Source organism: Necator americanus, chromosome II, assembly GCF_031761385.1.
Source record: "Necator americanus strain Aroian chromosome II, whole genome shotgun sequence".
In the NCBI taxonomy this organism is placed as follows: domain Eukaryota; kingdom Metazoa; phylum Nematoda; class Chromadorea; order Rhabditida; family Ancylostomatidae; genus Necator; species Necator americanus.
In genome coordinates this window covers 9,186,593-9,205,916 of record NC_087372.1, presented here as the reverse complement: position 1 = coordinate 9,205,916, position 19,324 = coordinate 9,186,593, and the positions used below count along the sequence as shown (strand labels likewise).

General features: G+C 41.8%; 4 protein-coding genes across 7 annotated transcripts; 3 read left to right on the top strand and 1 right to left on the bottom strand.

The window, feature by feature from the left end:
- Nucleotides 1–662: 662 nt before the first annotated feature.
- RB195_017244 (uncharacterized protein) lies at nt 663–10,669 on the top strand (the record flags this gene model as incomplete). Of its 3 annotated transcripts, XM_064184163.1 has the most annotated exons (10): nt 663–785; nt 1,011–1,140; nt 2,892–3,056; nt 4,268–4,370; nt 4,455–4,656; nt 9,954–10,121; nt 10,185–10,242; nt 10,298–10,402; nt 10,460–10,515; nt 10,571–10,669. In XM_064184163.1, 10 exons carry the CDS (start codon nt 663–665, stop codon nt 10,667–10,669), a joined length of 1,209 nt encoding a protein of 402 aa, XP_064040044.1. The 3 variants fall into 3 exon arrangements, with proteins under 3 accessions (XP_064040044.1, XP_064040043.1, XP_064040045.1); XM_064184164.1 differs by lacking the exon at nt 9,954–10,121; XM_064184162.1 differs by lacking the exons at nt 663–785; nt 1,011–1,140 and adding an exon at nt 2,039–2,072.
- A 2,128-nt stretch (nt 10,670–12,797) lies between these two features.
- RB195_017243 (uncharacterized protein) lies at nt 12,798–15,420 on the bottom strand (the record flags this gene model as incomplete). 2 transcript variants are annotated; one of them, XM_064184161.1, is made up of 12 exons in its annotated part: nt 12,798–12,834; nt 13,153–13,183; nt 13,239–13,269; nt 13,356–13,874; nt 13,937–13,980; nt 14,353–14,401; nt 14,488–14,547; nt 14,777–14,864; nt 14,922–15,031; nt 15,089–15,172; nt 15,240–15,336; nt 15,395–15,420. In XM_064184161.1, 12 exons carry the CDS (start codon nt 15,418–15,420, stop codon nt 12,798–12,800), a joined length of 1,176 nt encoding a protein of 391 aa, XP_064040041.1. The 2 variants fall into 2 exon arrangements, with proteins under 2 accessions (XP_064040041.1, XP_064040042.1); XM_064184160.1 differs by lacking the exon at nt 12,798–12,834 and having other exon boundaries at nt 13,169–13,183; nt 13,239–13,874.
- A 191-nt stretch (nt 15,421–15,611) lies between these two features.
- RB195_017241 (uncharacterized protein) lies at nt 15,612–18,802 on the top strand (the record flags this gene model as incomplete). Its single annotated transcript, XM_064184158.1, has 2 exons — nt 15,612–15,656; nt 18,647–18,802. The coding sequence occupies 2 exons, from the start codon at nt 15,612–15,614 to the stop codon at nt 18,800–18,802; spliced, it is 201 nt and encodes a 66-aa protein (XP_064040039.1).
- Nucleotides 16,041–16,538, top strand: RB195_017242 (uncharacterized protein; the record flags this gene model as incomplete). The annotated part of the gene is made up of 1 exon (XM_064184159.1): nt 16,041–16,538. One exon carries the CDS (start codon nt 16,041–16,043, stop codon nt 16,536–16,538), a length of 498 nt encoding a protein of 165 aa, XP_064040040.1.
- Nucleotides 18,803–19,324: the final 522 nt, after the last annotated feature.

Here is a 19,324-nt window from a genome sequence, read left to right as displayed (position 1 = left end):
TGCCTGTTCTGAGAGAGATGAAGGCTTTTAATTCATCCATAAAGTCGAAGGACTGATCACTTTTACTGTTTCGTAGAATCATAAACATAAAAATTTATATGCTCTCCCCAGCACATGACTAAAAATAACGCGTCCTTTCAGGTGTTTCATATATTTTTAGATAGTTGTTGATTGTGGCTCAGTGCCGAAACGGTCATCTATAGGTGAGTGGCGCTGCTTCGGTCCTTACCGGTACAAAGTTCTGCATCTTTATGGAGTATTCTCAGATGTACAGACAAACACACGGGAACGGACTAAACGCGTTATTATACAGCATCATTTGTCCTAATAAGGACAGTGACTTGAATTGTTGTTGGCTCCAGGAAACCGTTGCATGAGCTGCACACACGTTCTCTGAGATTGTGCATTGAAGTCAAAAGCGTTGACAAATCTAAGTAGATTGATCAATAACAAACTTTTACTCTCCTGTCATCCACCCACCGAATAGCAACGATTCTATCCATTTTTACGCCACGGAAAGTAACGTGAGGTGGGTTGGAACGTAATGGGTTTCTTCGAAAATCTCTGTATTAGAACCGTGAAAAATTGGGTTCAAGACAATCTTATACATATGTTTCCGGCCCAATGGTCAGATTTCCTCACAAAGCCCCTCGAAGAGAAATATGTTGCTCGTCGTGCCCCTTGCAAGAGGAGAAATCACTGGACGTCTCTCACATGCGATCGGACAAATAAAGGAATTACTGACGCTCGCCGGACGAAGAATAATGGGAGTCAAAATGATCAAGGTAAATATATGGATAAATAGCAATAGCGTAGGCAGAAAGCATGAAAACCGCAACGTAACGTCCCCAAAAGTGAAAATACACATTATCATCATAATGTCAAGTGCACTCTTGCTTATATGTGACGATAGGTATTTCTTAATTCTTCGCTGATTCAAATCACTGATGAAACTGGACAGCAGCGATAACAGTTCCGAAGAAAAAACGATGCGTAATGATGGACAATAGGCCGCGGTGAAGTTTGGCTCGAACAAGTTTCTCTTGATTAGTGTGGAACTGTTGTATAGTCGCCTTAGTCGATTTCGGACGTGTTTCCCAATAATTGTATCTTCTCTGCGGTTCTTCCTCGCTTACTATGGCAAGTTTCATTCGGACTGATTTCAGTCACATCTTTTGGTACTCTATTGTTGAATGCATACGGTAATAGTAGATGATGATGATAAAATAAATAATAATAATAGATGACGATAACAGTATTAATAGGTATTACATGACAATTTTTTTTTACTTCACAATACAGTTATAGCAGAATAAGTTTCGTTACTCACGGCATTATAGAACTATCGATTAAGCTTCGGTCGTTTCACCTAATTTGCTCTCATTCGTGCCTGAAGAGATAAAAGCTTAATGATTTATGGGAGTAAATCATCGAGCTTCTCGTTTCTCCAAATCTCCTAGCGCAAAACCATGCGATCCTCTAACTCTTAAAGACGTAACCTAACGTAATGAACGTAACGATGGGAACATCAAAATGCACTCTTCTGTATCAACAATCGTAATCAGGGGAACGTACGTTTCTCATCCAGTCGTCCGCCAGAAACGAAGCGCAAACCGATTGCGGGCTGCCGACCCTCGCTTTGCGGAAAGATGGAAATTTAGAACATTGAAAAATAATGGGAACTCTTGACGATCTTTTCACCATTTCTCCTTGCTACTGCCTCGATTCGAAAGTAAACAAAAAAACGGTTTGAATTGCAAAATGCAAATAAAAATTTTTGCTGTCTAGTTACAAATAAACATACATGTCAGTCTTGATTTTCTAGTAAGGATGACTGAGAAATAAGGTTTATGTAGAGATCAAAAAGAATGCTTTTCATAACATTACTAGATGTTAGTGTTTCCGGTTTCTCCGAAATTGGAAGCTTTGGACATAATATCCGATGAGTTTACTCAGCCGACAACTTCTACTATCAATTCTGGTATGAAAGTTTCTAAGGTACAACAGTAATTGTGAGTGTTTAGATTTGCATCGATCAATGCCACGCATTCCTTTCTTATACTCATTGGAAGGTGTATTACTCCAAAATCTATCTAAGAGCTTGTTTTTCTTAAATTTTCCGTCCGAAACTACGTCTACGACTTGGACGGAGCAATGCTGAAAACCATTACAATTGGGTAGAGTCGGATCAAAGCGACATGAACCGCGGTGCATTTGCGTACGCACTCGAAACGACGCGGTGGAGGCAGCAGTTGGAACCGCGGTAGGACCATGGCAAACTGCAGCGAACTGTGGTTCCAGCAAGGGCTCTTCTAGTGTGCTCTTAAAGGAATTACTCCACGAATCTGAGGTGGTACGGATTTTCGGTGGAGTATATACGGGACGGTAGATTATTGCGAGAAGGGTGATTCCGTTCATTTCTTCCTAACTGCCGTTGAAAACGGCCCGGAAGATACGGCTTCGAGCGTTCCGGCACACTAATTTCTACGAGTTCGACTGGAGCGCGCCAGCCTTGTGCACGCGCCGCAACTTCCGGGCGGCTTTTTACGGCAGTTAGGAAGAAATGGACGAAATCACACCTCTCTCTATAATCTACGATCCTGTATACGAATACTCCAACTGAAATCCGTACCACCTCAGATTCGTGGGGTGATGCCTTTAACCGCTACCCCACTTCCACCGCACCGCCTCGAGAGAAGCCGCGTATGCAACTGCACCGTGTTTCATGTCGTTTTGACCCTTCTATATATTAGTAACATTGGCGGTGGCTTTAGACTTCATACATGGCTCGCACCCTGTTTATGGGGGTTTCCCGGCTGGAAAACGCTACGCTGCCCTATGATCATACATTTTTACCTCATTTACGTGTACTAATACTCATTACATTCCAGAATTCAATATGGTTTCGTGTGAGTTTCTTGTCGACACAGTGATGAGCGCTTTCACGCTTGTAACGGCGGTTCTCTATATTCGTGTTCTAATAGCACTTCATCGTATCATCAAACGTGCTCCTGAAGAAAAACTGACCGCCTATTTCTATTTCCTGTTCCTCTTTGGTGAATCACATTCACATTTATTTTTCGTCAAATGTTCAAATGAATTTTCTTTCGCTATCAGTTCACATGTTGTTGAATCTATACATGTGTGAATGAAACAAACATTGTGTGTAATGTTTGAAAAGAATTGGAGAATAGAGGTGTGTTAAATAGCACGAAACGAAGGACTCTTCTTATGATTTGGAATCTGCAGTTTTTTTTTTGCAAAAATTATGCTTCAGCATATATTTGGAATAAGATCTAGAAACATAACGCGACTTAAATGTTAAATTGAAAAGCTAAAGTTGCATAGCCAAAAGCGTGTGTATGCGTGCGTGTGTGCGTGCGTGTGGTGTGTGTGTGTGTGTGTGTGTGTGTGTGTGTGTGTGTGTGTGTGTGTGTGTGTGTGTGTGTGTGTGTGTGTGTGTGTGTGTGTGTGCGCGTGGTGTGTGTGTGTGTGTGTGTGTGTGTGTGTGTGTGTGTGTGTGTGTGTGTGTGTGTGTGTGTGTGTGTGCGCGTGTGGTGTGTGTGTGTGTGTGTGTGTGTGTGTGTGTGTGTGTGTGTGTGTGTGTGTGTGTGTGTGTGTGTGTGTGTGTGTGTGATATATGTGGGTGCTCACTGTATTTGAAATCATACCATATTAGAATATAGGTGTGCTCACAGGAGCCGATACTTATGTAGACAAAAGAACTGAGTATAAAACATAAAATCGACGGAGTTTTCTTTTTGAAATATATCTATTGGCGCCTGTAACTCACTGAAAAGTTAAAGGCATCACCCCACGAATCTGAGGTGGTACGGATTCAGGTGGAGCATTCGTATACAGGATCGTAGATTATGGAGAGGGGGTGATTCCGTCCATTTCTTGCTAATTGACGTAAAAAACGGCCCGGAAGACGTGGCGTGTGCCCACGGCTGGCGCGCTCTAATCGAACTCCTTGTAGAAAATAGTGCACCGGAACGCTCGAAGCCGCTCGTATACGGGGTCGTTTTCTACGGCAATTAAGAAGAAATGAACGGAATCACCCTCCTCCCCATAATCTACGACCCCGTATACGAATACTCCTCCGGAAATCCGTACCACTCTAGATTCGTGGGGTGATGCCTTTAATGTTCTTGTATTTGAAGCACTAATGTTCTAATTAAAACAACAGACAGAGTACTCCTGCCAGTGATGGAAAAACGTTTTCAGCTTCAAAACTTTGAAGAGAGTTTTTTTTCTTAAACTTTAGGTTTCGTCAATCTGCTCGTGATAGCAAATCAAATCTTTTTTCAAATACCACAAATCTCTGCATGGCAGCTATTCCTTCATCGATTAGGAGCAATGGGGGCAAGGTGAGTCGGATAATGGATAACTTTCAGTGAAAGAACAGAGTAAAATCGACTAATTTCGCAAAATGTCCAAAATTTCTGTTTCAGGACTCACATTATGATATACTTAGGAACTGAAGTATTCATAGTGCTATGCGTAGCATTTACAGCGATTTTACGTTATCTAACGTTCATCCACCAAGATACGGCTTGTAAATATTGGAACATTCGTCGCGTACGAAAGTGGACGTTTCTCATTGCTGTAACATCCAGCGCCTACGCGTCCATTTATTTCTTCTGTAATTTCCGGGTAAGTTTTTTTTTTTTTTTAAACACTGATCTTCTTTAATATAATCCTTCATACTCATATCGCTAGCGCTTTCTTTTTTTTGACAAATAGCTACCGCTTTTTCTAACAAAAAAGTGAGCTTATAAAGATAACCAAATCACATTTTAGTTACTGAGAGAGCTTGTTCAAAAATTTGCAAAGTAAGCGTTGCGACGTAAGCGCCCGTCAACCACGTGGTACACACAAGTGTTATTGGAGGGCCTACACTGCTACAAATTCGGTCGCACCTATCTTTTGTATTGATGACGATTGCCTTTTGGGATTTTACCACACCGATACATTAATTTTAAACATATGATACACAGTCACAATACACGTACGTCACACTGATACGACACCTCATGTGAAAACTGCGTAAGGTCGTAACCATCATTTTTTGCACATTCATCTCTCACTGCATTGATTGTCACCATCAGCACTTTTGAACGAACATCTAGCTCGTAAACACGTCTGTGCATCGCCCCACAACACCTTCACTTAGATACAATTCCCAATTACAATGCGCTTATGTTATAAAAGCAGTACCATAAAACATACCATAAAAACAAGCGAAACAGAGGAAGTTCAACCAGCCTTTCTATTAAAGGCATCACCCCACGAATCTGAGGTGGTGCTGATTTCAGGTGGAGTATTCGTATACGGGATGGGAGACTATGGAGAGGGGGACGATTCCGTCCATTTCTTCCTAATTGCCGTAAAAAAGGCCCAGAAGATGCGGCTCCGTACAAAGCTGGCGCGCTCCAGTCGAACTCCCTGTAGAAAGAAGGCGTGCGCCAAAACGCCTGAAGCCGTATCTTTCGGGCCTATCTTACGGCAACTAGGAAGAAATGGACGGAATCACCCCCCTCTCCATAGTCTCGCATCCTGCATACGAATACTCCACCTGAAATCCGTACCACCTCAGATTCGTGGAGTAATGCCTTTAAAGGTAAGCGAAGACGTGAGGGCTCAGCGTACTCCATCTAGGAAACCTAAAGATAACCCGACTACCTCTTTCTCGCGGATGCGGAACAGGAGCCACCCGCGAAAATCGCCGCCGCTGACCACAGCTGACCCGCCTACAGCGCCTCACGCTGCGTAGTTACGGACGCCGTTCCACTGGTCAGGGGGTCTCCCGCCCGGGATCATCTAAAACTTACCTCTATCCTGCTTCCGAACCACCCATTGCGGACAGTTGAGCTGTGAAGGCTGCGAATTTAGAAGTTAACTAGAGGAAAGGAGTGGAAAGAAAATTGGCGTCACAAGTTTTGATAGCGTTGACGCCAATGGTTTTCTCATGGCAAGTCCCCTGATTTGTGCAAAATAGTACGAACTAAGGAAATGAGCACATATTATAGATTAAAGGAGAATAACGAGAAGAAATAGATATTCTTCTATCCAATTCAGTGATATATCAACATAGCCATATCAAAGTGTGATGTGCTATTATCATAACCAATACTGACCTCATTTGGGGAACTTCACACTTATGTGTTAAAACCCAGAATAGAATAATCTTCGAGTATTGCCCATGTTCGACTGTCTTTGAATCTCGGCATGTTCAAACGTAGTTTTTGTTTGATTTTCTTGAGCTGTGGCCAAGATTGTTATTGATCGTCTTTATTAAACAACAGCTAACGTTTCGGCGTTATCGCCCTCGTCAGAGCCTCTAAAATTCAAAGCCATTAGTCACTTATCCTCTTAAGCGCCTCATCACCCTACAGAAAGCATCCAAATGGTGGGCAAACTCAAACAGCAACACATTGGCTAGTGCTTACCTCATTAGCTAGACTTGGTAACGCAACAGACTACCACGTAGCACAACTATGAGTCACAAGGGTTTTATATACGGACCTCACGGCCCGGCCTGTAGATCTAAACCCGCATAGGTCTTGATATGGGGATAACTCGTTTGTGATCGCAATGCACTCATCCTTCTTGTTCATTTTTGGAGTTTTGGCGATTATCCAAAAGGCCTCTCTTGTTCTGCGTGCTGTGATCTCGGACTCGTAGGATAATGTATTAACTTCTACCTCCTTGGATGACATATTCCACGCTGTGCTTCAAGTGGAGTGAAGGGTTTAGATTTTGCGAGTCCATCTAGATGCTCCTTGACCCTGATACACAGCGGATGTCCCGTTCCCCCTATAAATTGTCACCACACAATCTGCACGTGATACGATACACTACTCCTGATACCATGCAATCACACTCTCTGCCATACGGGCAAACCACGCAGCTGGGAGTTGTGCAGAGTCGATCATACGTACCAGCTGACCCTTGAGGTTCGCTGGAGGTATTTCCACAACCCTCACGTCATTCTCTAGACTCGCTTTTCGGAGACAGTTCCGCACCGCTCTGCTCATATCATCAGATATATAAGGTAAACAGAAAGGGATCTTTTCCAGGCCATCCACTACGTTGGATCTTCGAGAGGGATGTCGTGCTTGTCGGTTAACACCATCTACAGTTTGGTACCCATTGGATATTGCCACTTTATGGGCCAGATTTGCAGACCATGTTTTTTCTGGCCACTCGGAGAGACTATTGCCGCCGTCTTGTACATGTTACCTACAACAGATTTCTTGATTTTGCTGGGATGCGCTGAAAGATAGTGGATTAAGATGTTTTTGTTACGGGTTTCCGGTACCACTTAGTCTTCCATATCCCATTCCGCAAGTAAATGTGCACATTGAAGAAAGCCAAGCAGTTGTCTATCGGTCTCTGCCTTGTGGACTTAATGTGCGGACACTGCTGATTGAGAAGATTGAAGCACATGTCTAGTTCTGCTTGTGTTGAGCAGACGACGCAACAATCATCTGTGTAACGATAATACAGCAGTGGTCTGTGGTCTATTATAGGCTGAGAATAATCTTCACGTAGCTACAAAAGAACGCTAGTGATAAATACATCTTGCCTCCGAACGTTTGTTTGTGTAACTGACAGAAAAGTATTCAGATAAGTGTTCTAGCAAATTCTCATACAGATATATTGTTTATATAGAGCCCATGTTGAGTATTTCAATAGTTTCTTGAATTTGTCTTTTACTGGAGAAAACCCCATACAATTCTATAAGCTCATTTCTACATTTTTCAGCGTTTTATCCCTTTACTTCTATCTATTCTACGCTTAAAATATATACGATCATTTAGGTGTATGAGTGACAAACACACAGCTCTGCACCTTTAAATAAGCCGTTAGGTGCAATGCATGCCTGCGAGGCATTCCTCACGTCCCACGTCAAACATTGGTGTTTTGGACACTTTCTCTGGCCACTTTTGCAGAACAAAATGCACAGAAAGCAAAAGAAAAATCTAGAAAAATGTAGTATAACAAAGAGCGTCAAAGGTTTTTTTTAAAATAATCTCTTGTAATCCTACGGATGAATGGGTAATTTCCATCTAACAATTGAGAACAAAGAAAACATTTTCATTCATAATTCTAAACGGCCTCCCACTTGTCTGTACTTTAAAAAAAACTCTACCATATAGAAAGCTTCAATTCACCTCTGTCATTGTACACCTCTGCTTCTTGTTCGATTCATGTAGCTCATCGTAAGAGCGGTAGCATCAGCGAAATAAGAGGTGGAAACGTCAGTAAGACGTAACGCACAAGAAACAACGAGACTGCTGTACCGGTATCGCATGACGGTATCGCAGTGCAATTTTCAACGCTCAGTGATCTTCTGGAAAAGCGGCGGCACATCACATTTATCTGTTTCTATATTTATTTATTCTTTACATGTTTATCCACAAAAGTCTGGACGGGTGTAATGTAGCGGTTAGAGGTTCCGCTTCCTGCACGATCGATCGCAGGTTCGAATCCGCCCTAGTGCTCATCAAGCCTTTCATCCCTCTGGGGTCGATAAATTGGTACCCGACTTGTCTGGGAGGATAAAAACACTAGCCACAACGGCTAGCCATCGCAAGTCATTGTATAGGCCAGTTACATATTCGTAAACCTCAAATGATTCTGGATTGAAGTGAACGTGGGGACGCATCCCAAGCGGATCGATTAACGCCAGAAACTTTCTCCTTTATCCTTTATGGTTATCCACGTGAAGAAACCTCCAATTACTTATTTGCTCAGGGAATAGGTAAACAGCTGAAATACTGAAAGTTTATTGGGAGCTTTCTTGCAAATTATTTAGTAGTTCGAACCTGCTCTGTTAACGAAAAAGTGTTGTCCCTCTAAAGACCTAGGGATGGCAAAGTTAATCTTAAATGTAGGGCCACGTGTTATCGATTTTTGTATAGAGAATAAATCATAGACTTACAGACTAGTATAGAAGATGTTATGAGCCATAAAAAGATCATTTGCCCTTTTTCTTAGGAAGAGAGATTCTAAATCAACAGTCCATTTCATACGCAGGATCTGATCGTGAGTTTTCTGGCAAAGTTATTCTGAACTCCTTCGACTCTGCTCATAGCTTCTAGGTTATGAGAGCTTAAAATAACGGTACCATACTCAATGACTTCAATAAACCAAAGAGAGATTTGAAATATAGTGTACTATAACTTACCGTAGGACCACAACACGATCGATACCACCGCTCATATCTGTGTTGCGTTCAGAAGAAATATAGCGTCCCGCTGGATTGCATCCCCTTTGTTGCAACTATTCGAGTCGGAAGATATTTTGCTTGAAGATCGACCACGCTCTGGTCGTCGGAGTGACTGGAGTGATGAAGCTTCGCCGACGCTTTCAGAGACAAGCTCAATGCAAACTGTCGACAACACTTGGGTGCTGCTGTAAAACAATCATCAGATCTCTCCAAGCTCTTGGTTATAGAAAAGTGCCTCACGAATTGAGTGCCTCTCAGGTGGCAACAAAAATGACTCTGTGTCAGTCTTTTCTTCTGGGCCCACACAAGTAGCACTGTCTCTTCTAACTCATTACATGATATAAGAGTTGGTTAAAGCATGCTAATAATGTACGGCTAAAAAGTTGGCTATCGCATTGCGAACCACCTCCAAAAGTCCCGAAAGGAGAATGGGACGAAAAGAAGATTTTCAGTGTTGTTGGTGGGATTCCGGAATAGTGCTGTACTCCTATCCAGGCACACCGTGACCTCCTAAATCCATTCACCTCAACCACAGAAGATGTCAGATGTAGTTTGCCTGAAGCGTAAGCAAATCGGCCATGGTACTCCACTTCATGGCAATGCCAGTGTTCATGGCAATGTTCCTACTCGGATTTAATTTCCCGAATTTTTCCGAGAACTAGTTTTTGACGATGCTTTTTTTTTAAATTTCGATCAATGGCAGACTTTTTTTTAGACTGACTGGTTCCCATCTAAAAGAAGAGTTCGGTTTCTTTTTGCTGACGAATCTATCACCTGGGTTGGAGTGTCTATTTTTATTCCATTCACATTAGCTACAATAGCACTTTTATTATACGTATATTGTTACTGGAGAGTTGTCAAAATCATCACAGACACACATACCGTAAATCTTTTATCGATCATAGTTTTTCATACGTTTAGTGTCGAATAAGAATGATTGATTCAGGGTCTAAGAGCAAGTACGACAGTAAAAATGTTCTTATCTTCTACGGTAATTACATCTGGTAAGATTTTTATTGTTGAAAAGTGATCTAATGCGCTTAATTTTCTTTGCTTTAGGAGCATACCTATCAGTTCTTGTGCGAATGGTGAATCATATGTCTCGTTTGATACAACAGCATGGTGTTCTCAGTCCGACACTTTCTTCAACCTTAGTTAAAATGGGTGAGAAATTGATGCTTAGAAATTTTATTGCGCACCGTAGTAAATTGTTATTCACAGGAATACTGATATCATCGTGTTCGAATCCGTGGATCCTGATCTCACTATACCCAGCGGTATTCTCTCCTTTAGGATTCTTAATGCTTTATTTGACGAACGTTCCTCTTCTAGATCAGGGAAGAAACATTTCCATGCTTGAGAAAGAAATCGAAATCTGCAGAAAATACCTCGACTAAAGGTGATGGCAACATGGTAATGATAAATAGCTAAATGTTCTTTTTTTTTTTGTCAAATTATGTACTGTTTTTAAGATTTCTTTTCAAATAAAACTTACTGAAATCTAACCACAGTCTTTAGGATCTACAGCAGATGAAGATTTCTTTCCCTCATTTTTTCCACATATTTCTTCTTTTCCTGGATTTGAGAATCCAGAAATTTGGGCATCCTCACAAGAGAAATATGGTTATGCTCCGATTATGCTTCGAAACACAGTTAGCCCATTAACGAGAAGATATCTGGCACAGCATGGGACAAGCCAGTTTTACCATTTACATTTATACTACTATACTTCGAAGAAGGTAGTAGTATAAATATATATACATAATATATATATATATATATATATATATATATATACATAATATATATACGAAGCGGAGGCGGGTGTGGTGTTGCGGTTAGAGCTTCCGCTTCCTGCACGATCGATCGCAGGTTCGAATCCGCCCTAGTGCTCACCAAGCCTTTCATCCCTCTGGGGTCGATAAGCTGGTACCAGACTTGTCTGGGAGGATAAAAGCACTGACTTGACACATCGGCTAGCCACGGCAAGTCATTGTAAAGGCCAGTTGCACGTTCGTAATCCTGAAACGATTCCGAATTGAAGTGAACGTGGGGACGCATCCCAAGCGGATTGAGTAACGCCAGAAACTTTATCCTTTATCCTTCATTCTTCGAAGAAAATAAGTCCATCATGTACAAAAACCTTTACAAATTAGGAAATCGTGCTATATAATAGCAGGCTTCTTCTGTCACGCGTGTTTGTGTCTGTAACGAAATTCCAGAATACAGTAAGACGAGTCAAACGGAGTTAGGTAGGTGTGCTGAGGCCTCAAAACGATAAAATGAGGCGAGACGGGTCCTATGACTTCGCATTGGTGCGCCAATGCTAGAAAACTTGGGTTAGACGAGTTCCAGGAGTCCAGTTGGTGCACAGCGATGCAGTAGCACCGCACAATAACTTCAATTGAATTTGTCAATGGGTAAACAAAACGGTAAGGACTGTTCATAGGCGGGAAAGCTGCATGTTGCGTTTCATCTCTATGTACTCTTAGCATAACTATTCTCCTGAACCTTTGCCTCACCAGATTGGTGACATCCTCTCTTGAGAAAATGGAAACACGAATGCAAACGGTTGCTTAAATAGTAGCTAACAGTCAGTTCACGTCACTTCGTGTTCGCACATTATTCTGTGCTAATCGCTGAGGGAAAAGAGGAGGAAAACTCATACTTCGAATAGAATTTTCAAATTGTGGCGGTATCAGAGAAATTTAAAAGGGAAATCTAGTTTGAATACTCTTCAAATATACTGCTGACGCCACTGGAAAACCACGAAATCATCGCTTCGTTAAAACCATTCCATGAATGTTTAAATTTCTAGAAAAAAGAACGAAGAAAGCGTCATTAGAAAAAAAAACCACATTTAATTTTCCAGAAAGTGCCTTCGTCTTTAATTAACAGAGAAGGCGCGCGAGGAGAGCAGCACAAGAAATCAGATGTCCGGCGTTAGCCGGATGTTCGAACTGCTGAGAAATCGAAGCGTTGAGAAGTGTAGGATTGACCGCTGAGCAGAGTTATCGTCAAGGCGTTAAGGAAGCTCAGCAGACACCGAAAAACTCGACCGAAGTCAAGTCTTCCTTATGACTTATGCTCCGCTGATATTTTCGTAAGAGTAACATGTTCGGTTGGATTCAATGCAGTCGATAAGAGGCTCCGTTGTGTCTGCACAATCGAAACCACCCTGGCACCAATCAATCTTTTCATCCATTCGGGATCGATAAATTGGTTGGCATCACACACGTTATTCACGAAAATACAGTTACTGCAAGACTATTTATTTGTTGTAAACACCACTACTAACTAATTTTAGTTCATACAAAAGAACCAAAATAAATTGTTTATTCCCGTATGGGATGAAGACCAAGCGGATTGAATAACGCCAGACTCTTCATCCTTTCTCTTTTATTCTAAAGTGACGGCGGCTTATACTCCTTAATTCGTCCTCACTAAGATAATTTTAATTGAAACCCTTTATCGCACAACATAATGAACTGCGTCCACGTTAGCACGAAAACGCAATGCTTTCATTATTACACGACCGTTATCACATTAAAAAACAATTTCACGATTCTTCTTCTTTCCTTTCTGGAACCGTTGAACTGAAAAAATAGATCTTTTTTGGGTAAAAATTAAGTGTTTCTACACTTGATCCAGTCAGGATTTTTGGCTTTTTTTGAATTTAGATTTTAGACTTTTTTGGATCGCTCATAAAAAAAAACAAAAAGGTCGGTCAAGTCTGGATGAGTCAAAAGAAGCGCGCAGCAGTAGTTTTAGAGTCTCTGGCCAGTGCCAAAAAAGATGTGCAGTAGCGGGAATTATAATGTGCTCTTCCTTCACATAGGTGTGATTAGTTGCTCGTAGTTCGAAAGGTGGAACACTTACGTGTACGAAAGCAGACATACATGCGGAAAGCTCACCTAATTCTAGAAATTTCTATGATGTGCTGGCCTAAAAACAAGCAACGTAATCAATGCTTGAGTGGTTGAAACTAAGAAGAACTAGCCATTTTTGGTTCGGTTGGACTTCTGGACGATCTGGATGACATGGAAAGCGATCGGTTAGATTGCGACGTGAAAGCTTTCGCTGTACGTAATGGTGTTGTCGGCGGTGATTCGACGACTCGTTGCTCTGGAGGTTTCTTAAATTCTTTTGGTAATGGTCTACGACGCATTGCTGAGATTATTACAGGCGCCGCAGTAATTTTCACTGCAGCTGCATTTTTTGATCCCTCTGCTCGAGATGCCGTTCTTACAGAAGCTTCACCGGAAATCATCAAATTTGAACTTGAAAACGGTTTTGGTTGAGTTTTTTGAGTGGTTTCCATTGGTTGCGAAGCCAGTATCGGAGCCATACCCGGAGATGCTTCAAGTGGTTGCATCGGCTGAGCAACATGAAGAGGAGTTAGCTGAGCCGATACTGCTGCAATTTGAGTTTGCGGAGTTGACTGTGTCTCCGGTGGATACACCTCAACCGCTGTTTTAATTGATGATTCAGCTGGAGATTTGGCGGATTTCTTTGGAGCAGTCAGGATTGGTGCATCAACAATTTTCATCTTATCGATGCTACTCGACTTCCTCGCCGACTTCGATCTAGCCGTCTTCAGCACCGTTGCGCCGGATATCGATTGTGGTGCCCAAAGCTGCAATTTAGTTAGAAATTCAAGTTCTACTACGTCAGACCAGGTATTTCCCTTACACTTACCACTTTCCTAGTTCCCGGCATTTCTAACGTTGAAATATAACTGGCTAGAAATAGACGAATCATTCAAATAAAAATGGTTAATTCAAGAAGTTCTATTTCATTGATAACATAGGGTTTCAGGGCTACAATGGTGTGAAACCAGCAGATAGATGTATTTTTGTCCTCAGCCTTATAGGCATAGCCCACTCGCTCCACTTAATTCGTTACTCTCCCTTAACCCACAGTTACACTGTCCGGCACATAATTTTGAGTATTCTAAAAAAGGCCAGGCGAGAACTGTTCCCCATCTATGCAGTGTGTCTCCGGCACGAAGCTAGGAGAGGAAGGCAGTGAAAAACAACGAGAATTTGCAGTTTCAGAAGGGTAACAGCTATGGCTGAGCACAGCTTATCACAAAATACAACCAACTAACTCACGTGGCACCTTAGGATGCTTCGACAGACCACCTACGTACATTTCATCTTGCTGTAAACATCTTGTTGTTAACATTGGTTTAAAGGGCGTAGGTCGCGATATAGCGCGGAATTATCGACGGAGCATGAAACACTTACTTTCAACACAATTTTCGAATAGTCTGGAACTGCTTTCAAAATTTTTAGTGAAACTCCTTCCTGAAATCCTTCCAACGTTAAAATTTTGGTGTATTCGCAAGGGTGTTTGTTGCTCGCATGAGTGTGACAATACCGAACTATGCACAACTCGCCAGATAAGATTTCTATCTGACTCATTCTATCATCAGGGGGGGGGGGGGGATCGCAGCGATCCCCGCAACCAATCGTCATCCATTGGACGCGGATCGTCGCCGTCAACAATGGACTAAATGTCGCAACGACTGCCTACCTTTTCCTTTTCTCTTTCCCGCTTTTTCTTTGCCAAATTCAATTCGAACATTTTGTCAGGAGATGGATAGCAACGCTTCGTACTCTCACTGAAACTCTTCATTAAACGGACAAGCCGAGTGCTACCGTAATCGATGATAACCGACCTGTCAGAGACCTGCTCGCTATGACTCGCTCCCTTATCCTCCTCAGCTGGTGTCCGCTCTAAGCGTTCGCTGTACACACCTTCATCGATGTCGGGCGATTCTGCGCTTACCTAAGAAAGTGATTCTGCTTTGGTTACGGTAACAAAAAAAAATCGATTCGGACTTACTGCATGTTTTTCACCAGAAAACTGTATACATACCCAACGCAACATATATAGTATCGCTGCAACTGTGAGGAAACCAAAAACCACCTGGAAATATGATGACGTGACTGGGGTTAGTGGGTTTTAATCGACTAATGATCGATGACTGGCTTACTATGGCAAGAATTGCCAATGCACGCAATTCATGCGCATGATCCGAATGATCACCAACTAGTGGAGTCATTGATTCCTTAGGTGGACCAGGTGCGCCTCTATAAGAATAACGTTACCATTCTATTTTGCGTCTACGAGAGAATGCGCGGACCTTACCCGGATGGTGGTTGGTTCTTGTCCATGTCGTCAGTGAGTAGTATCGAAGAGGCTGTCCACTGAGAAACTCGGCTGTGAAATAAACCATACCCATTTGAAGAAGATGGATGTTATGATTTGCCTCACAGTCAACAATGATACCGAACCGATCAATGAGCATCTTTTATACGTCGGAGAACTTTGGAACTTTTTTTTCATTTTTCATGGCAGAGTAGAGATGAAGAGTCTTCAATGTTTCCTGTTCTCTGTCCTTCGACAAAAGGTTAGCCATGCTTTGCTTCTCTAATCCTTTCCATGCGTTGTCTTTGAATATGTTTGCAATTGCATTACACACGGGCCTGTACGGGTTATCGGAACTACCAAAGCGTTATAATGGGACACGGCGTAGGATTCGCTGTTTCGGGGACCAACGGAGCTTTGCGCGAGGTATTAAGCAAGCTCTGTTGATTTGGCTAAGCAGCTTTTCATTTCATTCATATTCATTAACATATTTCGATATTCATTAACAGCTAACGTTTCGGCATCTTCTCCTTCGTCAGAGCCTGGAAGAAATCAGAGCCATCACTGATTTATTCCCTCAAGCGCCTTATCACCGTACGGAAAGCATACAAACGGGAGGTTATCTCAAACAGCAACACTTCGGCTAATGCTTACCTCATTTGCTAAATTTGGTAAGTCAGCAGACCACCACGCACCGCAACTACGGGTCACAAGGGTTTTTATAGGGACCTCACGACCTGCCTCGCAGACCAACAATCGCACAGATCTTGATATGGGGCTAGTTCGTTTGTGGTCGCAATGTACTCTCGTTCCTGATCATTTTTGGACTTTTGGCTGTGATCCAAAATGGCTTCATTGTCCTCTCATTGTCCTACGCGCCATGATCTCCGAGGAGGACGTCGTGCTTGTAGAACAACACAGTCTTCAGCTGGGTACACATTGGATATTGCCACTTCATGATACTGGTTTACTTTATGGAGCGATGCAGAGCTGTCTGCGAAAAGCAGGTCTACAGAACGACGTGAGGATTATGGAAATACCAATAGCGGGCCTCAACCGTCAGCTAGTACGTAATCGTATGACCGACTCAACACGACTCCCATCTGCGTGGTTTGCCCGCATGGCAGAGACAGAGATCGCATAGTATCAGCAGTGGTGTATTGTATCACGTTTAGGTGGTGCAGAGACGACTACATAGGAGAAACGGGATGTCCACTGCGTGTTCGAGCCAGGGAGCATCTAAATAGATAAACTCGCAAAATCCTCTTTTCGCGTGGGACACGAAGAGCATCATAATTTTCTTTGAAGGACTTCGTAAAGAAATCTGACCATCGGGTCGGCGTTCTTCCTGTAGTGTGCTTAATATCGCGGGAAACCCTGTCGCTCACGGCTCTGGTCCAACGGTTGTCGTTAAAGCGCATCACGTGTCCGGTCCACTTTATTTTACTTTCCTTGACAAACGCTCCAAATCCCGTCCCTCACTTGCGTGAAACGGGATACTCCTAGCATCACTCTCTCAATTGCGCGTTCAATGACGCTCACTGCGTTTTCTTCCTGCTTGCGGAATGCCCAGGTTTCCGAAGAAACGCTCACCGTAGAATAAGTCATCAAAACAGCAAAACAGAGGCAGAAGTTGTTGTTCTTTCGTTCGAGTCCAAGATCATAGCACGCAGGACAATAGAGCCATTTTGGATCACGGCCAAAAGTCCAGAAATGATTGGGAAGAAGAATACATTGCCATCACAAACGAACTAGTTCCTTATCAAGATCTGTGCGGGTTTTGATCTGCGAAGCGGGCCATGAGGTCCCTGTAAAAAAAAACCCTTGTGACTCGTAGTTATGGTACGTGATGGTCTTTTGCGTTACCAAATCTGGCAAACGAGGTAACCATTAGCCGATGTGTTGCTGTTTGAGCTTACCTGTCGTTTGTATGCTTCCTGATATTCAACATGCCAACAAATAAGGACAATCGAGCATGGGCAATACTAAGATCTGGCTAAGATTATGCTGATCTCTTCTTCAATTATTCTTGTCTTTTTTTTTTGCTTCACAAGCACACTGGGAAACAGTTCTCTTCGTTCAAAGAACGCTTCGTTCATGGAGGAATGATGCAACAGTTTTCATTAAAAAAATTTGTTGATTTTCATTCTTTTCATGAACTGATTAAACGGTGCCTCTTAAATAAGCTGTGGAGTAGGAAAATATCAAATGAACGAGGATAAGGAAATATTTATTTATTTTTTATTTACTCATCTGCATACATACAAAAAAGCGCGCCAGGAAAAAAAAGAAAAAAAGAAAAGCTGAGTCAGAACATAACACAGAAATATTGGAATAAAGATTTGTCTGAAACAGATCCTACATTGTATATTGAAATCAAATAAAAGTCGTATACAATTCGTTATTATTGTTCAGTTTCTGTTTTTCTTTTCTCTTCCTTTCTTCCTTCGCCCTCTCCTTCCTCATGGCCACCTCTAGCATCCTTTCTAATTCCTTCATCCTAGTATCATTGTAGCAGCTGATAAGCAATATCAACAACCACGTTTGACCCATTCCCAAGGCGGCGGATACAGTGACGAGTACGGTAGTGCCGATGTCAATCGCGCCTTTAATTCAGACTTTTTTAATTTAGATTTTTTCAAAAGAATACCGTAATCTGTGGACTTACTTTTGTGTTCGAGATAATCAACATTTAATCCCCTTGCGATTAACTGTCCTATAGAACGCGGATCGTTCATTATAAAGTATGCCAAAATACAGGTGATCACAAACGATAGGGCCACGGTTGTTGATTTGAGCACGATTTTCGGCACAATCCACGAAGACTGCTCTTTTGTGATACCGTACCAGCAGGCAGCAATGCCAATCAGATGAAAAGTGTATAATATTCCGACGGAATACCACAATGATGTGACCAGTGGAGTGTACCTTAGTGGGAGAAAATCAATAATGTACCCGATCGATCAATAAGAAAGTTCTGAATGAAATAAAATTAATAGCAATAAAATTTATTGATGCTACTAATAATAGTGTAATAATAATAGTTATAATAAGTATTTCTCTGGATTTCTTGTTATCCATTTTTCGTTTCTTAGTAACGTGAAGGATTCATAATGGGTGCTGTTGTGTGGAACGGAAAAAGATATATCCGTTAGATTAGACAGGAGAAAAGAATAAAATAATTTCTTCTAAAGATCTAAGTACGAACCTCTCTCTAATGTGTGTTGTTTAAAAGTATAAACGGATTTTCAGGAGGAAGAAAAAGGAAAACTTAGAAGTATTGAGAATTTGATTAATCCCAGTATCCCAAGCGTTGGTAGCCTGTGGAATAAAAGGAGAACTCTACAGGTAGGTTCATCCCAACATCTACAGGAGTCTCTAATTTTTCGCATAGATTCTGGAACATAGCTACATTGCCACCACGACGAATTGGGCCCGGTCTTGTATTCGCTGTTACTGTTAATGTTGTTTGTCACAATGTTGGAGTAAGGTGGTGGAAGGGCCTTTCATAGCATGATCTCTGCATTTTTTGACCTACGAGACGATCCATCGTAAAACCCTGACGATTCATAACTGCTTTGAGATGGTCCGTTCCGTTAACAGTTTTAGCTCATAGAGTAATTACTAGTAAGTATTAACCTACATGGTTGTTCTATGAGTACACAAATTGTTTGAATAATTTTTATGTGATGACTTAAATGTTTTGAAGGATAACTAACATACGACAATTGCTTTCCGGACGTTAACGAAGACGATGAAGTCGAAATATCAGCTCTTAGTAAGGATCGACAAAAATTTTGATCTACCGATCAATCTACCATGATAACAGCTGTTCGTGCGTAGAGAAATTTACTTCTCAAAATTTGAAACACGAAAGAATTTGATGAATATTTTTCAATTAATGAAATCGAAATTGTTAATATTCCCAGA